Source organism: Mesoplodon mirus (genome assembly GCF_964341445.2).
Source record: "Mesoplodon mirus genome assembly, chromosome: 20".
NCBI lineage: Eukaryota > Metazoa > Chordata > Mammalia > Artiodactyla > Ziphiidae > Mesoplodon > Mesoplodon mirus.
Genome location: NC_138996.1, coordinates 18,941,453 through 18,959,652, shown reverse-complemented (window position 1 = coordinate 18,959,652; position 18,200 = coordinate 18,941,453). Strand labels below are relative to the sequence as shown.

At 35.8% G+C, this 18,200-nt stretch overlaps 1 protein-coding gene across 1 annotated transcript in view; it reads left to right on the top strand.

The window, feature by feature from the left end:
* The window catches only part of TNKS (tankyrase), a 181,081-nt gene that overhangs the window by 68,747 nt on the left and 94,134 nt on the right, over positions 1–18,200 (top strand). The window contains exon 4 of the mRNA XM_082608825.1: positions 17,444–17,480. Within this exon, the coding sequence (XP_082464951.1) occupies positions 17,444–17,480 (37 nt within the window). The remainder of the gene's footprint in view (positions 1–17,443; positions 17,481–18,200) is intronic.

The following is an 18,200-nucleotide window of genomic DNA, read 5'->3' as shown; positions in this document are numbered from 1 at the left end:
CCTCAGAAATAAAAATAGAATGACTATGATTCAACAGTTCAACTTCTGGGTATGTATTCAAAAGAACTGAAGCAGAGACTCAAAGGAATATTTGTACACTCATGTTCATAGTAGCATTATTATAGCCAAAAGGTGGAGGCAACTCAAGTGTCCATCAAGAAATGAGTGGATAAACTAAATGTGGTATATTCATAAAATGGAGTTTTATTCAGCCTTATAAAGGCCTACCGTTCATAAGCCCTGTATTCTCCTAGAGAGAGAAAAGTAAGTTCTTTGCATAACATAAATGACTAAATGCTTGATTAGTTTACTATTGCTATTTATTTATTTATTTATTTTCTTATACCAATTCAAATAGCTCTCTCCTCAAAACTATTTGCCTTGCTTTCAGGAATAAAAGATATGTTCGAAAAAAAGCTAAAAAGTAATAATAGCCAGCCAAACTTTTACTGGAAAGTACTGTTATATGTATATGCTTATAATAATTTTTTTTGGCTGAATTAAAAGCATAACATTTTCATTCAACAATTTCAGGTTGCCACATCAGATTTTGTGTTTGCTCATTCTGATTTATTTATAATGCAATTTTCTAAATCTATATCCTAATACTGTTCTATTGGTTTTTTTCAGGGGTTTCCTATGTAACCTCATAATACTTTCATTTTTAGTTCTAAACTTAGATACAGTAGACTCCTCTGTTGCAGTGGAGCTTCCTCTGGATAAGACATTCCTTTTAGGAAACATAGGCGTCTCCAGGGATGGGAACGTGGGTCAGGTATTCCTCTTTTTAAAAATACATTGAGCACTTCTGGAGATATGAGAAAGAGTATAAAATATGGTCCCTGACTTCAAGGGGCTCAAGTTAGGCAAGGAAGACAGACCCACAAATTATTTTTCATACAATATAGAAAGTGTTATGGAGCACAGAGGAAGGTGCAGTTGATTCTCTGCAGGAATTACTAAAGCCAAGAACTCAGCATTTACTGCACCTGGGTTGTTCTCTGTCCACTTTTGAGACTTAGTATTTTCTGTCTAACATTTTTATGTATTTTTCCATTTAGAATATTTTGTTTTTCTGTACTTTTGATCAGTAGTGTCAAAAGAATATGGCCTAGACTAAAACCAAATGATCTTATTCAATTTCACTCCCCAGTTACTTCTGGGTCATCTGTAAGCTTGGCAGGAAATAAATGCAATAAGCAAACTAAGCAAAAGGAAAAAGAAAAATACAATTCTTCTTTAGCTTGTTCTCAGCAAGAACAGTATCATTCTACCGAATTGATAGCACTTTCTTCTGAATCCATCAGGAGGCATCAGGTGATCAGAATCATTATTCAGAACTTGAACACAGTAAGTTACTGTCTAGAATGAGGGTAAAAGTGAGTTTGCCTGTGTGCACACACTGGTTTGCTAGTTGTTTTTTAAAGTTAGAGCATGTATAACCTTGGAACCTTCTCCTGAAGATGGTAATAGGTAGTTGCTGATTTGAGTTTCAAATGTGCCCTTTCTTTAATTTTTCTAAGATACTAATTAATATCTTGCTGCTAAAGAAGCAAGAAAAAGGAAATATATATCTCCAGTCCACAAATCATAGATTTCTGTGCTTTATTTAGTGTTTAGCTGATACACTGGGGGCATATATGCCTACACACACGCGCGTGTGCGCGCACACACACACACACACACACGGGCATGGGTAATCAATAACTAGCTGCACTGATCCTGAGCTCAGGTTGGTGATGTCATTATTAAGAAACCAGCAGTAGGGATTCCCTGGTGGCGCAGTGGTTAAGAATCTGCCTGCAAATGCAGGGGACACAGGTTCGAGCCCTGGTGTGGGAAGATCCCACATGCCGCAGAGCAGCTGGTCCCATGCGCCACAACTACTGAGCCTGTGCCCTAGAGCCCGTGAGCCACAACTGCTGAGCCTGCGTGCCACAACTGCTGAAGCCTGCGTGCCTGGAGCCCATGCTTCGCAGCAAGAGAAGCTAACGCAGTGAGAAGCCTACGAACTGTGGTGAGGAGTGGCCACTGCTCACCGTAACTGGAGAGAGCCTGCGCACTGCAACGAAGACCCAACTCAGCCAAAGATAATAAATAAATAAATAAATTTATAAAAGAAAATAAAAGAAACCAGCAATAACTCAGAAGAAAGGATTGTCCATCATTTTTATAGCAGTGGTACGGCCTTGTAGAGAAACATTATTTTATGTGGCCTTGTCCATGTCCTGTTGGGAACAGTCATTATCAGCAGGGCTGACTTGTACATCCTCAATATTTAACATAGTACTAATGTTAGATTGATTTTTTCTTTAATTTACCTCAAACCTTATGCTTTAAAATACTGACTATGTGCATATTAACCTTCAGTCACGTTTCAGTCACATAAGGATTGCTACATTGCAGAGTTGGTACATTTTTGTGGTAGATAGTTAAAAATATGCCAAAAGTGATATGTATTTTATGAAATCATTATATATAATATAAAGTAAATCTAAAGTTAAAAATTAACAAAAAACAAAACATGTATGAAATACAGTAACAAATTCATATTTTTCAATATGGCTTATCATTATTGACACATGGATATACTTGAAGCCTGCTTCTAGAAGTCAGTAAGTTACCAATTAATTTATTACAGAACATCAAATATCTGTATGATAGGAGCTTACTACTGAAATATACATCTTTCTTTTGGAATGAAGTTTTCTCTCTAATGAGGAAATGAGATTTACTCTTTGTGAGGTTCTATCAATCTCAGTATGATTCTATCTCTTTGGGATATGGAGGAGAAGGGAGAGTTCACTCCTTTGTTTTTCTGACTATCTTTCTCTGAATAGCTTTCACTTTTTCTTGGAAGTTATTTAAAACCTTCTATTTTTTCCACTACTTGATTAATGTACATCAGTTTTTATAGCTTTCTGCTCATGTTGTGATTACAACTTTCTAAGGACCCAGCAAACTGTTTAGGACAGTGAGATAAAATGCTCCCCCCCTTTTCATTATATTAAAGCCATTTCATTATAGAGAAAGTTAGTGGGGTATGGAGAAATCTGTTCTCTCAGATCCCTTAAATGTTGTTTTCAATCAAAATTCTTTCACTGATGCTAATGAAAAAGAGGTCCTATCTCCCTGATGATTTCAGGGAGAAATAATAAACAATTGTTAGTAAAGCAATTGCTTTAAAATTTGAAAAGCATTATTCTTACCATCATCGTCATCATCATTATCTTGTCTTGGAGGTTTACTGTAAGGAAAGCATTGTTGTGTGTTTTATTTATATTATCCCTGATCCTCAGAGCAACCCATAAGATAAGCTTTATCTTTCTCATTTTACAGTGAGAAACAAGAAGCTCAGAGGAAGATTAAATGATTTGGTCAAACTCACAAGGCTAGATAGTAGCTGACCCAGGATTTATTCAAAATATCTGGCACAAATGGTAATGCTCCTTGATATGACTTACCAGTGATTCCCAAGCCAGGCCCATGTCACGTGCCCCCAATGGACATATGCACAAACCACCCCGATCTTTGTGATGAAAGTCATGAAGTTAGAGGAAGAAAAAAGATTAAAGACAGCAGTAATATACCATCCAGACTCAATTAGAGCATTTTACCTTCTCCTTTTAAGTCTGTTCAGTCTTTTTTTTTTTAATTCCAACATGCCATTAATACACTTTTCCCTATGAACTTTCAGCCATAATTAGTCCATTGTTGAATAACAAATGGTTAGAAATATTTCTCCCATTAATTAAGCCAAATACAGTAACTTCTTTTTGGAACTACATTGTATATGGCTAAGCATTTTTCTTTTGGAGAGCCTCCTCTGAAATATAGACAAGAGTAGACGGGACCCTTTGTATAACTGTAACCATCACCTCTACCACCTTAGTCTTTTATACTGTAAGCCAAATAGCCCCCTCACCCCATTTAAAAAAAAATATTTATTTAATTAATTTATTTTTTGCTGCATTGGATCTTCATTGCTGTGCACAGGCTTTCTCTAGTTGCGGCGAGCGGGGGCTACTCTTTGTTGTGGTGCGCAGGCTTCTCATTGCGGTGGCTTCTTTTGTTGCAGAGCACAGGCTCTAGGTGCGCGGGCTTCAGTAGTTGTGGCGCATGGGCTCAGTAGTTGTGGCTCTTGGGCTCTAGAGCGTAGTCTCAGTAGTTGTGGCGCACAGGTCTAGTTGCTCTGCGGCATGTGGGATCTTCCCGGACCAGGGCTTGAACCCACGCCTCCTGCATTGGCAGGCGGATTCTTAAACACTGTGCCACCAGGGAAGCCCGCCCTTTTTTTTTTTATAAGTTCTGCTGATACGACATAAGTTTCCATGTGTTTTTTTGTATTTGTCACATTGATTCATTGAGCTTCCTGTCAAACCAGCTACAGAGTAGTTGAATCTGGGCTAATCTTAAGCCAGTTTTTGGTCTTTCTTGACTTACATATTTGAACAGTTGACTTTTTGTTTTGTTTTTACTCTAGTAGCAGGACACTGTATTTATCCTAATTCTTTATGTTCTTCTTGTAATGCTTGCCATCAATTGCCATCATTCTGTATCTTAAGATGGTCAGGTTCCTCAAGACCAGATTTTCTTCCTCCATGTTATCTAGATAGCCAGCTCTCTCTTTTTTTTTTTTTTTTTCCAAATTTCCGTTTCTCTTAAGTTAGCAGGAAGAAATGATGAATTTACCAAGTCCTTTGGTCTTTTGCCCAGGACTTTCAGAGTCACTAGAAATGGTCTATATTTCTTTTGATACAGTTGTTCATCTCTACAAGATTCAGTAAAAGTGATTAGTGGTGTATTTGATATACTATCTAAGCATATTCTTCGTCACTTCTTGGCATTTGCATTTGAATGAGGTAGCCTTATAAAAAGCTGTGCTATACCCATGAATCATCATTAACCATACTGGTCCCTTTCTCTGGATACTGTAGTATGTTGCAAGGCTTCTTCAGTCCTTCATACCTATGCATTCTCATCATTATTGCATACATCTTTGAAAGACCTAGATTACCTACTAAGAAAAGCCTCATTTTTGCATTATTCTGGTCATTAATGCTCAGTACTTCTTCGGTATTACTCACCTCTGAGTTTCTAGTCTTCTCACCTGCTTCATTATTGGATTCTTTCCCCCTCCCAACCTCATTTATACCTCTGTTTTTACTGCTCTCCTTCTCTCTTATTTCTTCTTCCACTTCCCTTTCCTTCTCTCTCCCATGCATCACTCCACCCTACCAAATAAATGTCCAGAAGTCATGCTCTGAATCGGGAGTTCCTTATTCCCAGGAGAGTCCTTACATCACTCAGAGGGAATTTGCTCCTCCATAGTGGCAGCGTTTACCAGGTTTTGTAATCTTCCAGCTCATGATAGTTTTAGATGCGCACTGTCCAGTACAGTAGCTACTGGCCACAGATGGCTGTTGGACATGTGAAACAGGCCTAGTGCCACATGTTGAAATGATAATATTTTAGATATATTGGATGAAATAAAATATCTTATTAAAATTAATGTCCTCCACTTACCTTTTTTTTAACATAGCTAATAGAAGATTTTTAATTACATATGTGCTTTGAATTATGTTTCTACTAGACAGCATTTTTAGATACTCTAAACTAAAAGGAAATACATAAAGAGATTATTCATTAGCACAATGGAAAAGAGAAAAATAAATTACACATGAAAAAAATAATAAAATGCATAGCATTCCAGAGCCATTTTGGATCGGCACATCTCAATAGGCCCAGAGAGCTTTGCTGTATTATTGTACAATCTGGTCTAGGTTCAAAATAATTGCCCCTGATTTGTCAAGAAATGTTAAATTATATTTTGAATAATCCATTTTTGAATGCATAGAAGTGTTTAATGTATTTCAGAAAGAAATTCCCTCAAGAGCAGGAGAATTAAAATGCTAAATTAGCAGTATGTTGAAAACTTGGCTATCTAGAGTGATTTAGCCCTTGACTTTTCCAAGAGAATTAATTTTTATGGTTGCAGCTTTTAAATAAGGCTAAGTGATAATTTTTATATGAAGGTAGTTGATAAGTTTATGGGAGCAAAAATAGGCCCATCAAAGAGTAAAAGTACCAAAATATTCAAAACCACTTTTTTTCATCAGAAATGTTTCTTAATATTTGATGTGAAGTATTTATATTAAAATTATTTCAAAAAATTCATTTTTGTTGTTTGTTATTAAAATTAGTATACAGATTTCATCTCTCCATTCAAGAAACTTTTATATGTAGTACCTGCAATCTCTGTCTTTGGTCATCTTGTTTAGAAATGGTAGTAAATGTTTCTCATAGGCAATTTCTACAATAAAGTTATGGATAGTACAAAACTAAAACCTAGCCATGGAAAACAGATTAATGTTTTGAACAACGTGGTAGGGTTGTATGCATGAAGTGATATATATCACAGGTTAATCCAAGCAGCTTTCTGAAATATAAGAGGAACAAGGAAGTTCTGAATAACCATCTACTGAAAAGATAATATCAAGCATTGATATAAATCTAATTTCTGCTAAGAAATTCATATTAGCACACACAAAAGACATGGAATGTTGACACAGATTTCATTATTGATATACAATTATCTTATACATGTTTCTGATAGAATTGTTGCTGCCCTGTTTTGCTAGGTATTTAAAATAAAATGGAACTAGACAATAAAACTGATACTAAGGGATGGGGTTAAATATATTCCAGATAAGAAAATTAAAATGTACACTTGACATGTGGCTTCCTGCTTCTATACATAGGAAAATATATCCCAGTAAGATATGTAATTTTAAGATTATCTGAAATGAACATCTACTTCTGTTTCTCCGGTTTGCTACTTCAAATAAAGATGTTTTTCATGATTTACATTAAGACAGACTTGAAACAATTTCCCAAAGCAAAATACTACGGACTAATTTTTCCCAAAAAATTGCAAATATGTCCTCTTCATTTCCTCAACTTTAAAATCTTTCCTCCATATTTTTCTGAAATAATAAACTTCCTCATACATCTCCTCAGTTGAACAAAATAAGAAAAGTAGATAAAAGTCTAAGAAGAAAGTCAAAATCAGTAGTTATCATGTTAGTACACTAGCCCATTATATTAACTTTATAATAAGAAAGTAGTTAAGTAAATTAAGTGAATGCTCATCTGTATTGGATTTTTTTTAAGCTAATATTATGCTCAGGAAAGGAGCAAACTGGCCTTCCAGACATTATACCTCAGTACCTCTCTTATAGTCTTTTATTTTTTCTAAAACTACTTCTCTTGGAGAGCATTTTCTTTAATATGTCTGAAACGCCTCCTAGGTGAACTATGAACTCTCAGTGTCTGTCTTGAAATTGGCTGTGCAAGAATCAAAGACTAGTTTCAACATCTAAATTAATAATTAAATAAATTAGCTATATTATTTAAATAGATTATTCTAATTTAATGGGCATTTCTCAGTATATGAAGTCTGAGTCTGTGGTAATATAGCCATTAAGTAGAAGCTGAATTAGCAAAGTGTTGCTACTGTGGTCATGTTTAGAAAGATTATTGGGTGTAGTATTAATTTAAGATTGAGATGTAAATATTTTAAATTTTACCATTTATAGCGTGATATCCCAGGTGACACATAAAACTAACACATCAAATATAAGCTCTGCTGCATTGTGATCCATTCAATGCCTTCTCTCTACTTGACATTCTTTCCATTCTTACTGCCACCATTTACTACTTTTCTTCTCACCATCTTGCTACAATAGCCCTGTAATTAATCCCCAGTGTCTCCAGGTCTTAGTTCATTGAGCTACCAGGTTAAGTTCAGCTTTACTTAGTTTACTCCCCTGCTCAAAAAGAAAGAAAAGTAAACGAAGAGTTCCTGTGCCTTACAAAATCATGTTAAACTCTACAACCTAACATTCAAGATCCTTTAAAATATAAATTTACTTTTTAAATTATTATTCAATGCCCCCCATTCCACTTCACCTTCCCAACATATACCCTAAATTTGACATCAGTCACCTTTCCCCAATACACGTTCCATTCTCCTGCACTTCTTTGCTCAGATTGATAATTATCCAAATTTCAGTCCATTTCCACATGTTAAAATCCTGCCCCAAAATGTATGGCCAAGCTTATATATGACAACTTCAGGAAATCACCCCATAGTACTCCAATTAAAAGTACTGGCAAAGGGGCTTCCCTGGTGGCGCAGTGGTTGAGAGTCCGCCTGCCGATGCAGGGGACACGGGTTCGTGCCCCGGTCCGGGAAGATCCCACATGCCGCGGAGCGGCTGGGCCCGTGAGCCATGGCCACTGAGCCTGCGCGTCCGGAGCCTGTGCTCCGCGACGGGAGACGCCACAACAGTGAGAAACCCGCGTCCCGGAAAAAAAAAAAAACTGGCAAAGGACATGGATTCTAGTCCTAGCTTTGCCACTGTATAGTTTTAAAATTTTAGGCAAGATATTTACTAATTTTGGGTCTTAACTGAGTCATGTATAAAATAAGGATATCAAACTAGTTTATCTTGCCAAGCTTGCCTTAAGATTATATTTAGAATCAATGAGTGTAAGTCAAAGGTACTTTTTTTTTTAACAGCAGTTCTTAACCTGTAATAACTTCATAGACTCCTTCATAGACTCCATAGATTCTGTAAAAACTCTAAAACTGTAGGCAAAAATTTGAGTTTATCTTCATCTGTGCAAAGAATTTTCTCCCTACGGAGAGGGTCTAAAGCTGCTTTCATTAGCTCCTTAAAGTGCTTCATGATCCCCCCCAAAGTTAGGAACTATCATTTACCTGATCTAAATCTTTTATTAACACAGACATACACACACTCAATGCCTCAATCTCTCTCTCACTGTCAATGGTAAATATCTCAAAGCTTTAAGAACATAGTGCTTAGCTCTGTCATCTTCTGAAAGTGGTCCTCAACATCTTTTCCTTAACATACCTGGCAGATAATGTTTACACGTGTGATATACTTCCGTCAGTGACAGCTGTGCACTGCAACGTGCTAAATGAATAATATATTCTATGGATTTGATACCATTCCTCGTGTTCTAGCTCTGATTCCATCACTTTTGTCCTACTAATTCAAGATTCAGTACATGATACGGTAGTGGTAGCTGTGTTATACCTGGCATATTATACATAGTGAATATATATTTGTTAAGTGAATAAATAAATGATGTCTTTCAAAGGAGAACTAATAAATGAGTGGCATTAAAAGAGAGAGAGAGTTTGAGTGAGAAAGATTATGCCCAGGATAAAATACCATTACTCAGACTTCACTAAGTTTAATTAACTCTAACCCTGAATAAGAGATTTAGTGATACTTTGGGGGGAAATATAAGAAAAAAATAAGCATTTGCAGCTTAAAGAAGTAAATCATAATTGGTGCTTCCTGAAAAGACCAAAATTGCAAAGTTGCTACATCTTTCAGAGACTTTGTAAACAGGACAAAATATACCAAGAATAAAATGCAATCATATACAATAATTACAGTGAAGACAAGACAATTCTTACATCATTCAAAAAGTAGTCACTTGTACTTCTGCATTAGCCTTAGTTTCCTTAATTCCTTATATTTGGTGTAAGAAGGCAGAGGTCTGACTATCCCAAATAGGTGTCTCACCAAACTCCTAGCCCTCAGTAGGCTGATGCATTGAGGGGCTGACCATCCTGATAAGAGCAAGGACTGCAGGAAAGTAATTTCCTTTTCACAGATAACAGTATGGTTCCTATAAATCAAAGTATGCTTTGTTCATGTATTCTCGTAGCTCTGAGATCGCAGGTACTACATACAAAACAGTTCCTTGAATGAAGAGATTAAATTTGTATATTCTCCCTATTTCAAAAAAAGTACAAAAGACAGAACAAGTGAGAAATGAAGAACTAAAAGCTGTGCAAATTAGTTCAGTTTTTAGGTGAATTGCCCTCAAAAAGAGGCAAGATTGGGATTTCTAGCTGTGAGGTTGAGATTTCTAGCAGTACAGTACTGTCATATTTCTCATTAGTCAACTTTTTCTCTTTTGTTCTTTTTCCTTTCTGTAGGTGGCGTGATTATATTCCAGAATAAAGAATTTTTCAAATTTTAAAAAAGATGTGATTTGTCAGTTTCTTATAAAGTTAAACATACATTTACTGTACATCCCAGCACCCACACACCTAAGTATTTGCCGAAACTAAATGAAGACATAGGTCCATACAAAATCCTGTCTGAATTTTTTTTTTTTTTTTTTTTTTTTGCGTTCCTCGGGCCTCTCACTGCTGTGGCCTCTCCTGTTGCAGAGCACAGGCTCTAGATGGGCAGGCTCAGTGGCCATGGCTCACGGGCCCAGCCGCTCCGCGGCATGTGGGATCCTCCCGGACCGGGGCACGAACCCGTGTCTCCTGCATTGGCAGGCAGACTCCCAACCACTGCGCCACCAGGGAAGCTCCGCTGTCTGAATTTTTACAGTAGCTTTATTCATAATCACCAAAAGCTGGAAACAGCCCACATGTTTATCAACTGGTGAATGGATAAGCAAATTTAGGTGCATTCATATAATGGAATACTGCTTGATAATCAAAAAGAACAAATATTGGTAGTCCAAAACATGAATGAATCTCAAAAGCATTTATACTAAGAAAAAGAAGCCATACTTAAAAGTCTACGTATCCTGTGATTCCATTTATATGACATTCTATAAAAAGTAAAACTACAGAGAAAGAAATTAGATTAGCGGTTGCTATTGGGTTGGGATAGATTGATTACAGAGGGACCTGAGGGAACATTTTGGGTGATGGAGATGTTCAAATTTTGAGATAGTGGCTACACAGCTGTATAAATTTGTCAAAATTCATAGAACTGTACATTTGAAAAGGCTGAATTTTAATGTATGTAAATTGTACTTCAGTGAGCAAATGAAATATTAAAAGACATAGCACATGTACTATATCATAAAATATCCCAGAGGAGTCTGGGCTTAACCCTATAATCAAACATTAATGTATATGATAGCTATGTATACCAGGTGAGTCAAGTTTTGCTGCCAAATGAATTTTTAGAGCTTTGGGGATTTTGAATTGGCACATAAGAAATTGTGGGTTGATTGCTATAGAAGAAGGATCCCTGATATAGAACAAAGAATGTAAAACTATTGGCCTGTTTTGGATCAAATACGATTTTACTTTTCCAGACCATTTTTGGACAGCAAACATTGTGATAGTAAAGAATCAGTATCCCAGTTCTCTCAGCCCTGACCAGCCATTTACGCAGATAGTTGATGGCTTAAGCAGTGGTGGGCATTCCAAGCACCAGACACCACACCATACATGGAATCACAATCTGACATGCTTAGAATGAGATCTCCTTCCTTCCTTCCTTCCTTCCTACCTTCCCTCCCTCCCTCCCTCCCTTCTTATTTTCTTTGTGACATATCAAAAGGTCTTTTAAAGTACAGGCACACTTTGCGGAATGTCTCATTGGTTAACAATGTGCATTAGAAATACCTCTCCTGGTTTTTAATACCGAACTTTAGAGAATGCATATATATTATAATACAACATTTTTTTGGCCAGTGTGTGTTTGTAGTTATGTCTTTAATACTTCTGTTTTTAACAAACAAATCCGTGAAAGGTCTTGAGTTACATTCCAAATACAATTGACAGAATGTCACAAGCAGGTATAAATTATTTGAAACCCCACTTAAGTGTCTGTAAATGGGATGCCTATCTAAGATGTCACTGGGGCTAAGTGAAGACATATTACTGCATACAAAGAAACTGGTTGGTAACAATCATATTATTTATTGACTGTATTATATAGTTTTTTTGCAGAGCCTTTGTTATGTCTGAGTGTAATTTTGTGTTTTTTAATGTGTTAGGACCTTGGTTTAGGTCTTTTTGTTAACATGTAATACATTGTAATTTTTATCGTTTAAATATTATAAGATAATATAGTTGTATTTGGGGGCCTTTTATCTTTGAAAATTGATTTTCAGCTGCCCTGCAGGGCAGGATGTGTGGGACACCTCCATTTTTCTAAAGAATTGGAAAATTCTTCTCAAGCTGCACTGTACTGGACAGCCAGCTTGGAGTTTACGTTAGTACTGCAGCACAGGTTTAATGTTAGCGAATTAGAAAGGTCAGATTTGCAGGGAACAGAAGATAGGAAGGATCTCCACCAGGAAAATACTCTACTCAAGCCTAAAATTTTAAAGCCCCCAATTGTTTAGAATCGATGTGGAGCATTTAGTTTGATCGTGATTCTAGACTTCTCTAATGCTGTGGACTTTGAAGCCAGAATCAGAATGAGTGGGAAGATTGATAGGATTCAGAAGTTGGAAGAAAGCATTGAGGACTCTTAATACTTTGTAATTTTTTCCCAACATTGTCCTGAAAATATTTATGAAAGATTTCAGAGAGCGAAATAATAATTCAATTGACAATTGAAATAAATAATTCAAATAATTCAAAAAATAATTTCAGAGAGAGGATGCAGATCATTCCTGGGGCCATGGGTACATATAGTAGATACCAGCCTGTCTGAAAATTGCTTTTGGTGGAAGACCTAGCTTAACATCTTGAGATCAGATTATTTCCTGGTGCTTCAGTGAAATTCCTTCCACAACTACGTAGCTGTTTCTAAAATGTCAAATCTATTAGTGAAAACACAATGGATTATGTCACCTAAATTGATATTTTATTCCCCATATTGGCTGTCAGTTTAGTTACAAGAATCAGTTCATCTCTTGTATTTGTTGGCAGCTTGATGAGAAAGTATCTATATGAGAATTAGCAATTCATGGTACTACTTAGCCCTCATCAACAAAAGGGTCCCTAAACTTGATAATTGAGATTCTTGATTGAAGTCTTTTCTAGCTCTTACCTTGAGATACCTAAAGCATGAGGAATTAACACATGCTGTGGGAAATGCAAAATGTATTGGTCATTTTAATAGACCTGGAATACATTGTCTTCATTCCTACCTATTCCCTTGGTCCAAAATGTTAAAACAAACTAGAAGATAAAACTTATATGCTTACTTTTTTTTTTTTTGGCCCATGTTTACAAGCTCATGTGAAAGTTCCCTGCTTTAAAGTAGTTTTGATGGAAATATTTGGCTTATGTTATATAAATATGTTCAACCTGTTTAAAGCCAGTTGTTGTCATTGTTTCTAAAATTGTTTTATTACTATTATTGTTGTGTTACTCTTTTGTTTACATCGCTTCTTCCAAAATGCAGATTTGGTTAGTTTCTGCTCACGTTAGCCTTTTTTCAGGGCTTGACAGGTAGTGAATAATACTCAGTGAAACCTTAGGCAATTCATTTAATTGTCTTGGTGTCAGTTTCATTAACTGTAAATAATATGTTGATGATCCCTTAGGAAAGCTATTCTGAAATTGGGGATGAGGTGACAGGAGAAAGGTAACTTTCAAGTTACACCCCCCCCCCCACTGCATATAACAAGAGGTGTTACTGATAGGCATGTATTATGCATGGTTTCAAAGTAGAGAAAAGAAAGGTCAAATTTCTTTTTTAGTCCTTTATTGCTTCAAGAATTTATGATTCTGTGTTCATAATTTTTCCATGTTGTTCCATCTCAACAAAACCAAATGACTCATTTTTAGAAAACTTAGTCTGCTTTGATCCTGTCAGTTGCTGAAGAAAAGAACGAAAGCCCCTTAAGATGTTGAAATTGAGATAAGCCAATAATTATGACGTCTATTTATTGATTCAGGTTTTCTTCATTTTTATTCAAAAAGTAATTTTGCCTTCACAGTAAGTGAAAGAGAAGTTGTTTCTAACTATCTCAGAGAAATACAAAGGGGAGTTTTATTTTTAACCTTTATTTTTTAACTTTCATTTTTAACCTTCTTTCTGATAACATATTGATACTTTTTAACACATTAGCTCATATCTCTGCCCCCCCCCCGACTGTGTGTGTGTATGTGTGTGTATGTGTATTTATCTCTACATGCATCCCATCAATACTTAGTTTACTAATAAAAACATTCCAGATTTTAGAAAGTAAACTTTGTGGCTTGCTTATTGTTTTTTTAGCCCCACTTATTTTATTCTAATCAAAGAAAAATACTTTAAGCCATCTGTTTTCTCCATTTCTGGCTGCTATTATCTTGACTATAATTGCCTAGTTTCCTTTCTGGCTGATCTATTGCTAGCCTTTATCTGGATGTTATTAAAGAATATAAATGCTCCACAGAGCACTAGAGTCTCAGCCAGAATATTTTCAGATTCGCAGCTAAAATGAAATAGAACTAGGGGTTTCACTGTTAAGTAAACAGCTCAGATCTGTTGTCAGAGTGTGTGAGGGACTCTAAGTTCATTATGCTACCTATTTCTGTGATGTAGCATTTGAAAAATAGCTTTGACTGTTTATGGATTGTGGTCCTCGGGCACCAGATAGTGGATGTTGGAATGTATTGCAGAAAAGCTGATTAAAGTACTAGGAACTCTAACAGTGAAAGTAGAAAGTCATTTGTAATACCTCAGTCTGACACTGTTGGGTGCACTTATATGTTTCCTTTTGAAAGCTTTGGTTTATTATCAGTTTATCCGTGAGGGAATAACCTTTTTTTTTTTTTTTTCCAAAAAGTGCCCTTTGGAGAAAATATCAATAAGCTCTACTTGATGAGAAGCTTATGTAAGTAGACTGATTTGAACTTTGGAGATGCCAGATACTTTGCAGTTTTATTTCCTGGCTTACTCAAGTCATGTTTCACTATGACTTCAATTTCAATAGTAGCTGCTTTCAGATCTCAGTTTCAGTATGATTACTGCATATCAGGAAATGTATACTTACACCAAAATATAGACTGTGTCAGAATTTATTGTCTTCACCTCCCTTTACCCCGTTTGGACCACTTTCCTCCCCAAGGAAAGTTCACTGGAGTAGAATATGGGAATATTTTAAATAATCACAAAACTTGTAGATCTTTAAATATACTTTGCACTCTACTTGTTAAAATATTTCAGTATTTCCTCATTGTTTTCAAAATAAAGTTCCACCTTCTTAGAGTGCCATTCATGTGACCTTTCTGTTTCTTCTCTGCCTCATTCTTACCCATTCCCCTGCAAATGTGCTTTGTTTCAGGTTGACTGAGCAGCCATTGCCCCTCTCATTTCTTTTACTTTGGTTGCTTCCTTCTCCCTCACCCTTCTTCACCAGAGGATTACCTGTTCTTCCTTTAAAAACTCTGCACAAGTTTTCCTTCTTCCAGGAAACCTTCCTTGAACTACAGTTATCCTGCCTCCTATTAATCCTACTTAGACTAGCCTTTAAACTCTTCATAGCATAAGACTCATTTCCTACTTCATCATTTGTTTACTTGATTGTCTTGTTTAATAGACTATTATTCCTTGAGTTTAGAGATGATAGTTTCTTTTTTTTGGTTTTGAATCTGGCCTATAGGCCTTTCACATAATTGTTTGCTGACTGACTAAATGAATGACTTTTATAGATTATCCCATAATTTCACTTATTTTGCTCTTGATTCTTAAGCCGTTAGAGGGTGTGCGTCATACTGTTTTCTCAGAAGGAGATTCTTAAACTGACTCATTCACTTCCATATTGCCACCTAAAATATTTAATAAAGGTAGGTCTTTGGTTTTAGGAAGACAAGAACCTTATTTGTGGGGGATTAGAATAATGTAAATCTTAAACTGTCAATCAGTTAAAGAATCTGGAATACAATACATGGGAAATTAGAAAGACCGACTCTTATCATGAAGCATGCATTCTAGCTTATCCATGTATATTGTTGAGCCCGTGACTTTATTGGTATATAAAATTCCCTTAGGAGAGAATAGATATTTAACAACTTTTTCCTTATTTGAAAATAACTGCTTACAGCTTCTAGATTTTAATAAAATCTTAATCCAAGAATCGAGACAAAAGTTTAAACTAAAAAAATATTTGCTAATGAAGGGTTATAGAATTTAAACATGTGCTTGATGGTCCTGAGACGTCCTTAAAATATTTGCATCAGGGATTCCCTGGTGGTGCAGTGGTTGAGAGTCCACCTGCCGATGCAGGGGACACGGGTTCGTGCCCCGGTCCGGGAAGATCCCACATGCCGCGGAGCGGCTGGGCCCGTGAGCCATGGCCGCTGAGCCTGTATGTCCGGAGCCTGTGCTCCACAACGGGAGAGGCCACAACAGTGAGAGGCCCGTGTACCGCAAAAAAAAAAAAAAAGAAAAAGAAAAAAAATTGCAACAATATTCTGCATTCTGTAGCAAAATAAACAAAATGCAAAGAAATCCATATTTATAAGTGATAAGATTTTTAAAAGTAGTTTAAGCTTATTTCTTAGTAGAATTATAACATTTTAATCTAAAATTTTATTTTTTATATGTATACTTATTATTTGCCTTCACATAATTACTTGCTTAGACATTTTGTATAATTATTTCTTTAATGATATAGCAAACTGAGTCAGCATATTATACCTGAATCATGGTCCTGGCTGTTGCTTTTATTTATTCAGTGAGCAAACTCTATATTACTAAAATGCCTTCAGTTGTGCTTGCAAAGACTTGTTTGTTAGTTCTTGAATGCCCTAAGAAATTTGTATTGAAGATTCTAAATTATATACCTATTTTCAGTCTGTGATATATTAAAAAATAGAATGGAGAAAACTTATTCACATCTTAATAGTTGGATGTCTGCTTATTCTCAGAGACCCCAGTCTCCTTTTAAAAATATTTTTAAGATTCATTGTTGTTAAACTTTGGTATTGAATTTGTATAAAGTGTAGGTTGCAGCACGTTAGAATATTATTGTCATTTAAGGATGTATTCACTGTTTTGGTTTTTAGAGCACTGCCTCCAAGGGGTTCATAGCATTTGGTACGTAGTTCACGTATTTCTAGTCTACAGACCTACCCTATCGAGGCAAAGGCTTCATGATCCTGATATATTTTTTCTTCTGCTATAAAGCTCAGCAATGGTAATTAATGTGTTGGTTTTTTGTTTTTTGTTTTTGACAAAACTTTCCATGTCATTACAAATAAAACTGAGGTTTTTTGAAGACTAGTAATTTGTACCTTTAAAGAGCCACATTATTTTGCTTTTGTCTCAGAATGTATTATGCTTCACAAGTATACTGTGACAGCCTGAATAGAAAAGGGGGGAGGGGACATTGTCTTCAACTGGCATGCTGTTATCAGAGGGAATGTGTTTCTGGACACGAGATTTAGCATTCATTGGTCGTCTGAAGAAAGCTATTTCATCTGAGGATTGGACAAGAAGCTGCGTCAATTTGCTGCCCGTCTCCAAGGCACTGGTGATGCTGCCTTCACAAGCTGGCTAACGTCACGGCTCCATCACCCAGCGGGGTGTGGACTCTCTTTTTCTGTTCTTTTCTATTTAATTCTCTATTTGCTGCCTACTGCATTTCTTAATCTGTCTTCTGCCAAATGCTAACAGCATGATATTTTGCAATCATCTAGGTGAATACAAGAAAGACGAACTCCTAGAAGCTGCTAGGTAAGTGATTCCATTCATTTTAAGTGAGTATAATGCATTTAAGGGAGAAAAGGAGGAGGGCAGGTGGAGGACTATAACAATTATAACATGTTATTGTCTTGCTTGGGTTTTATACGATAATGCGGATAAGACCGTATACTAAATCTTTGTATATTTTGCACAATTAGCGTATTAAATGAGACTGTCTTTCAACATGGTGATGATTGTAAGGTTAATTTTATTTGGAACATTTCTTAAGGTAACTGCAAACCCGAGTTGCCGAGCTTTTCGAATGATATTCTTGGAGTATTTAAATACCTATATCTTTATTTTTCTCTGGAAAATTTTCTAGCCAAGCTTGAATGAGGGGCATGAAGTAAATGTTAAAATTCTCACCCATTTTCTTTTGTTCTTGTTCATTTATAATTTAATTGATTAGCTTTTTACAGTATTTTATATGTGTTTTTAACTCCAGTGTTTTAGATCACTTACCAGAGTAAAGTTTGTTTGTAATTAAGAAGGTGACTTTATGCAGATAAATAAAACAAAAATGTAGAAAGCTACCTTATCTATGATATACCACTGTATGATGATTAACAGGAATTATTAGGAATATATTGATTGAATTGAATAAAGCAAAAGAGATTCATTCAGAACCATATAAAAGAAATCAAAGCAAGCCCATATCATTTTCTACTCTCTTGTGAAAAATATCCATAAACATTCATAAGAAGTGCTATA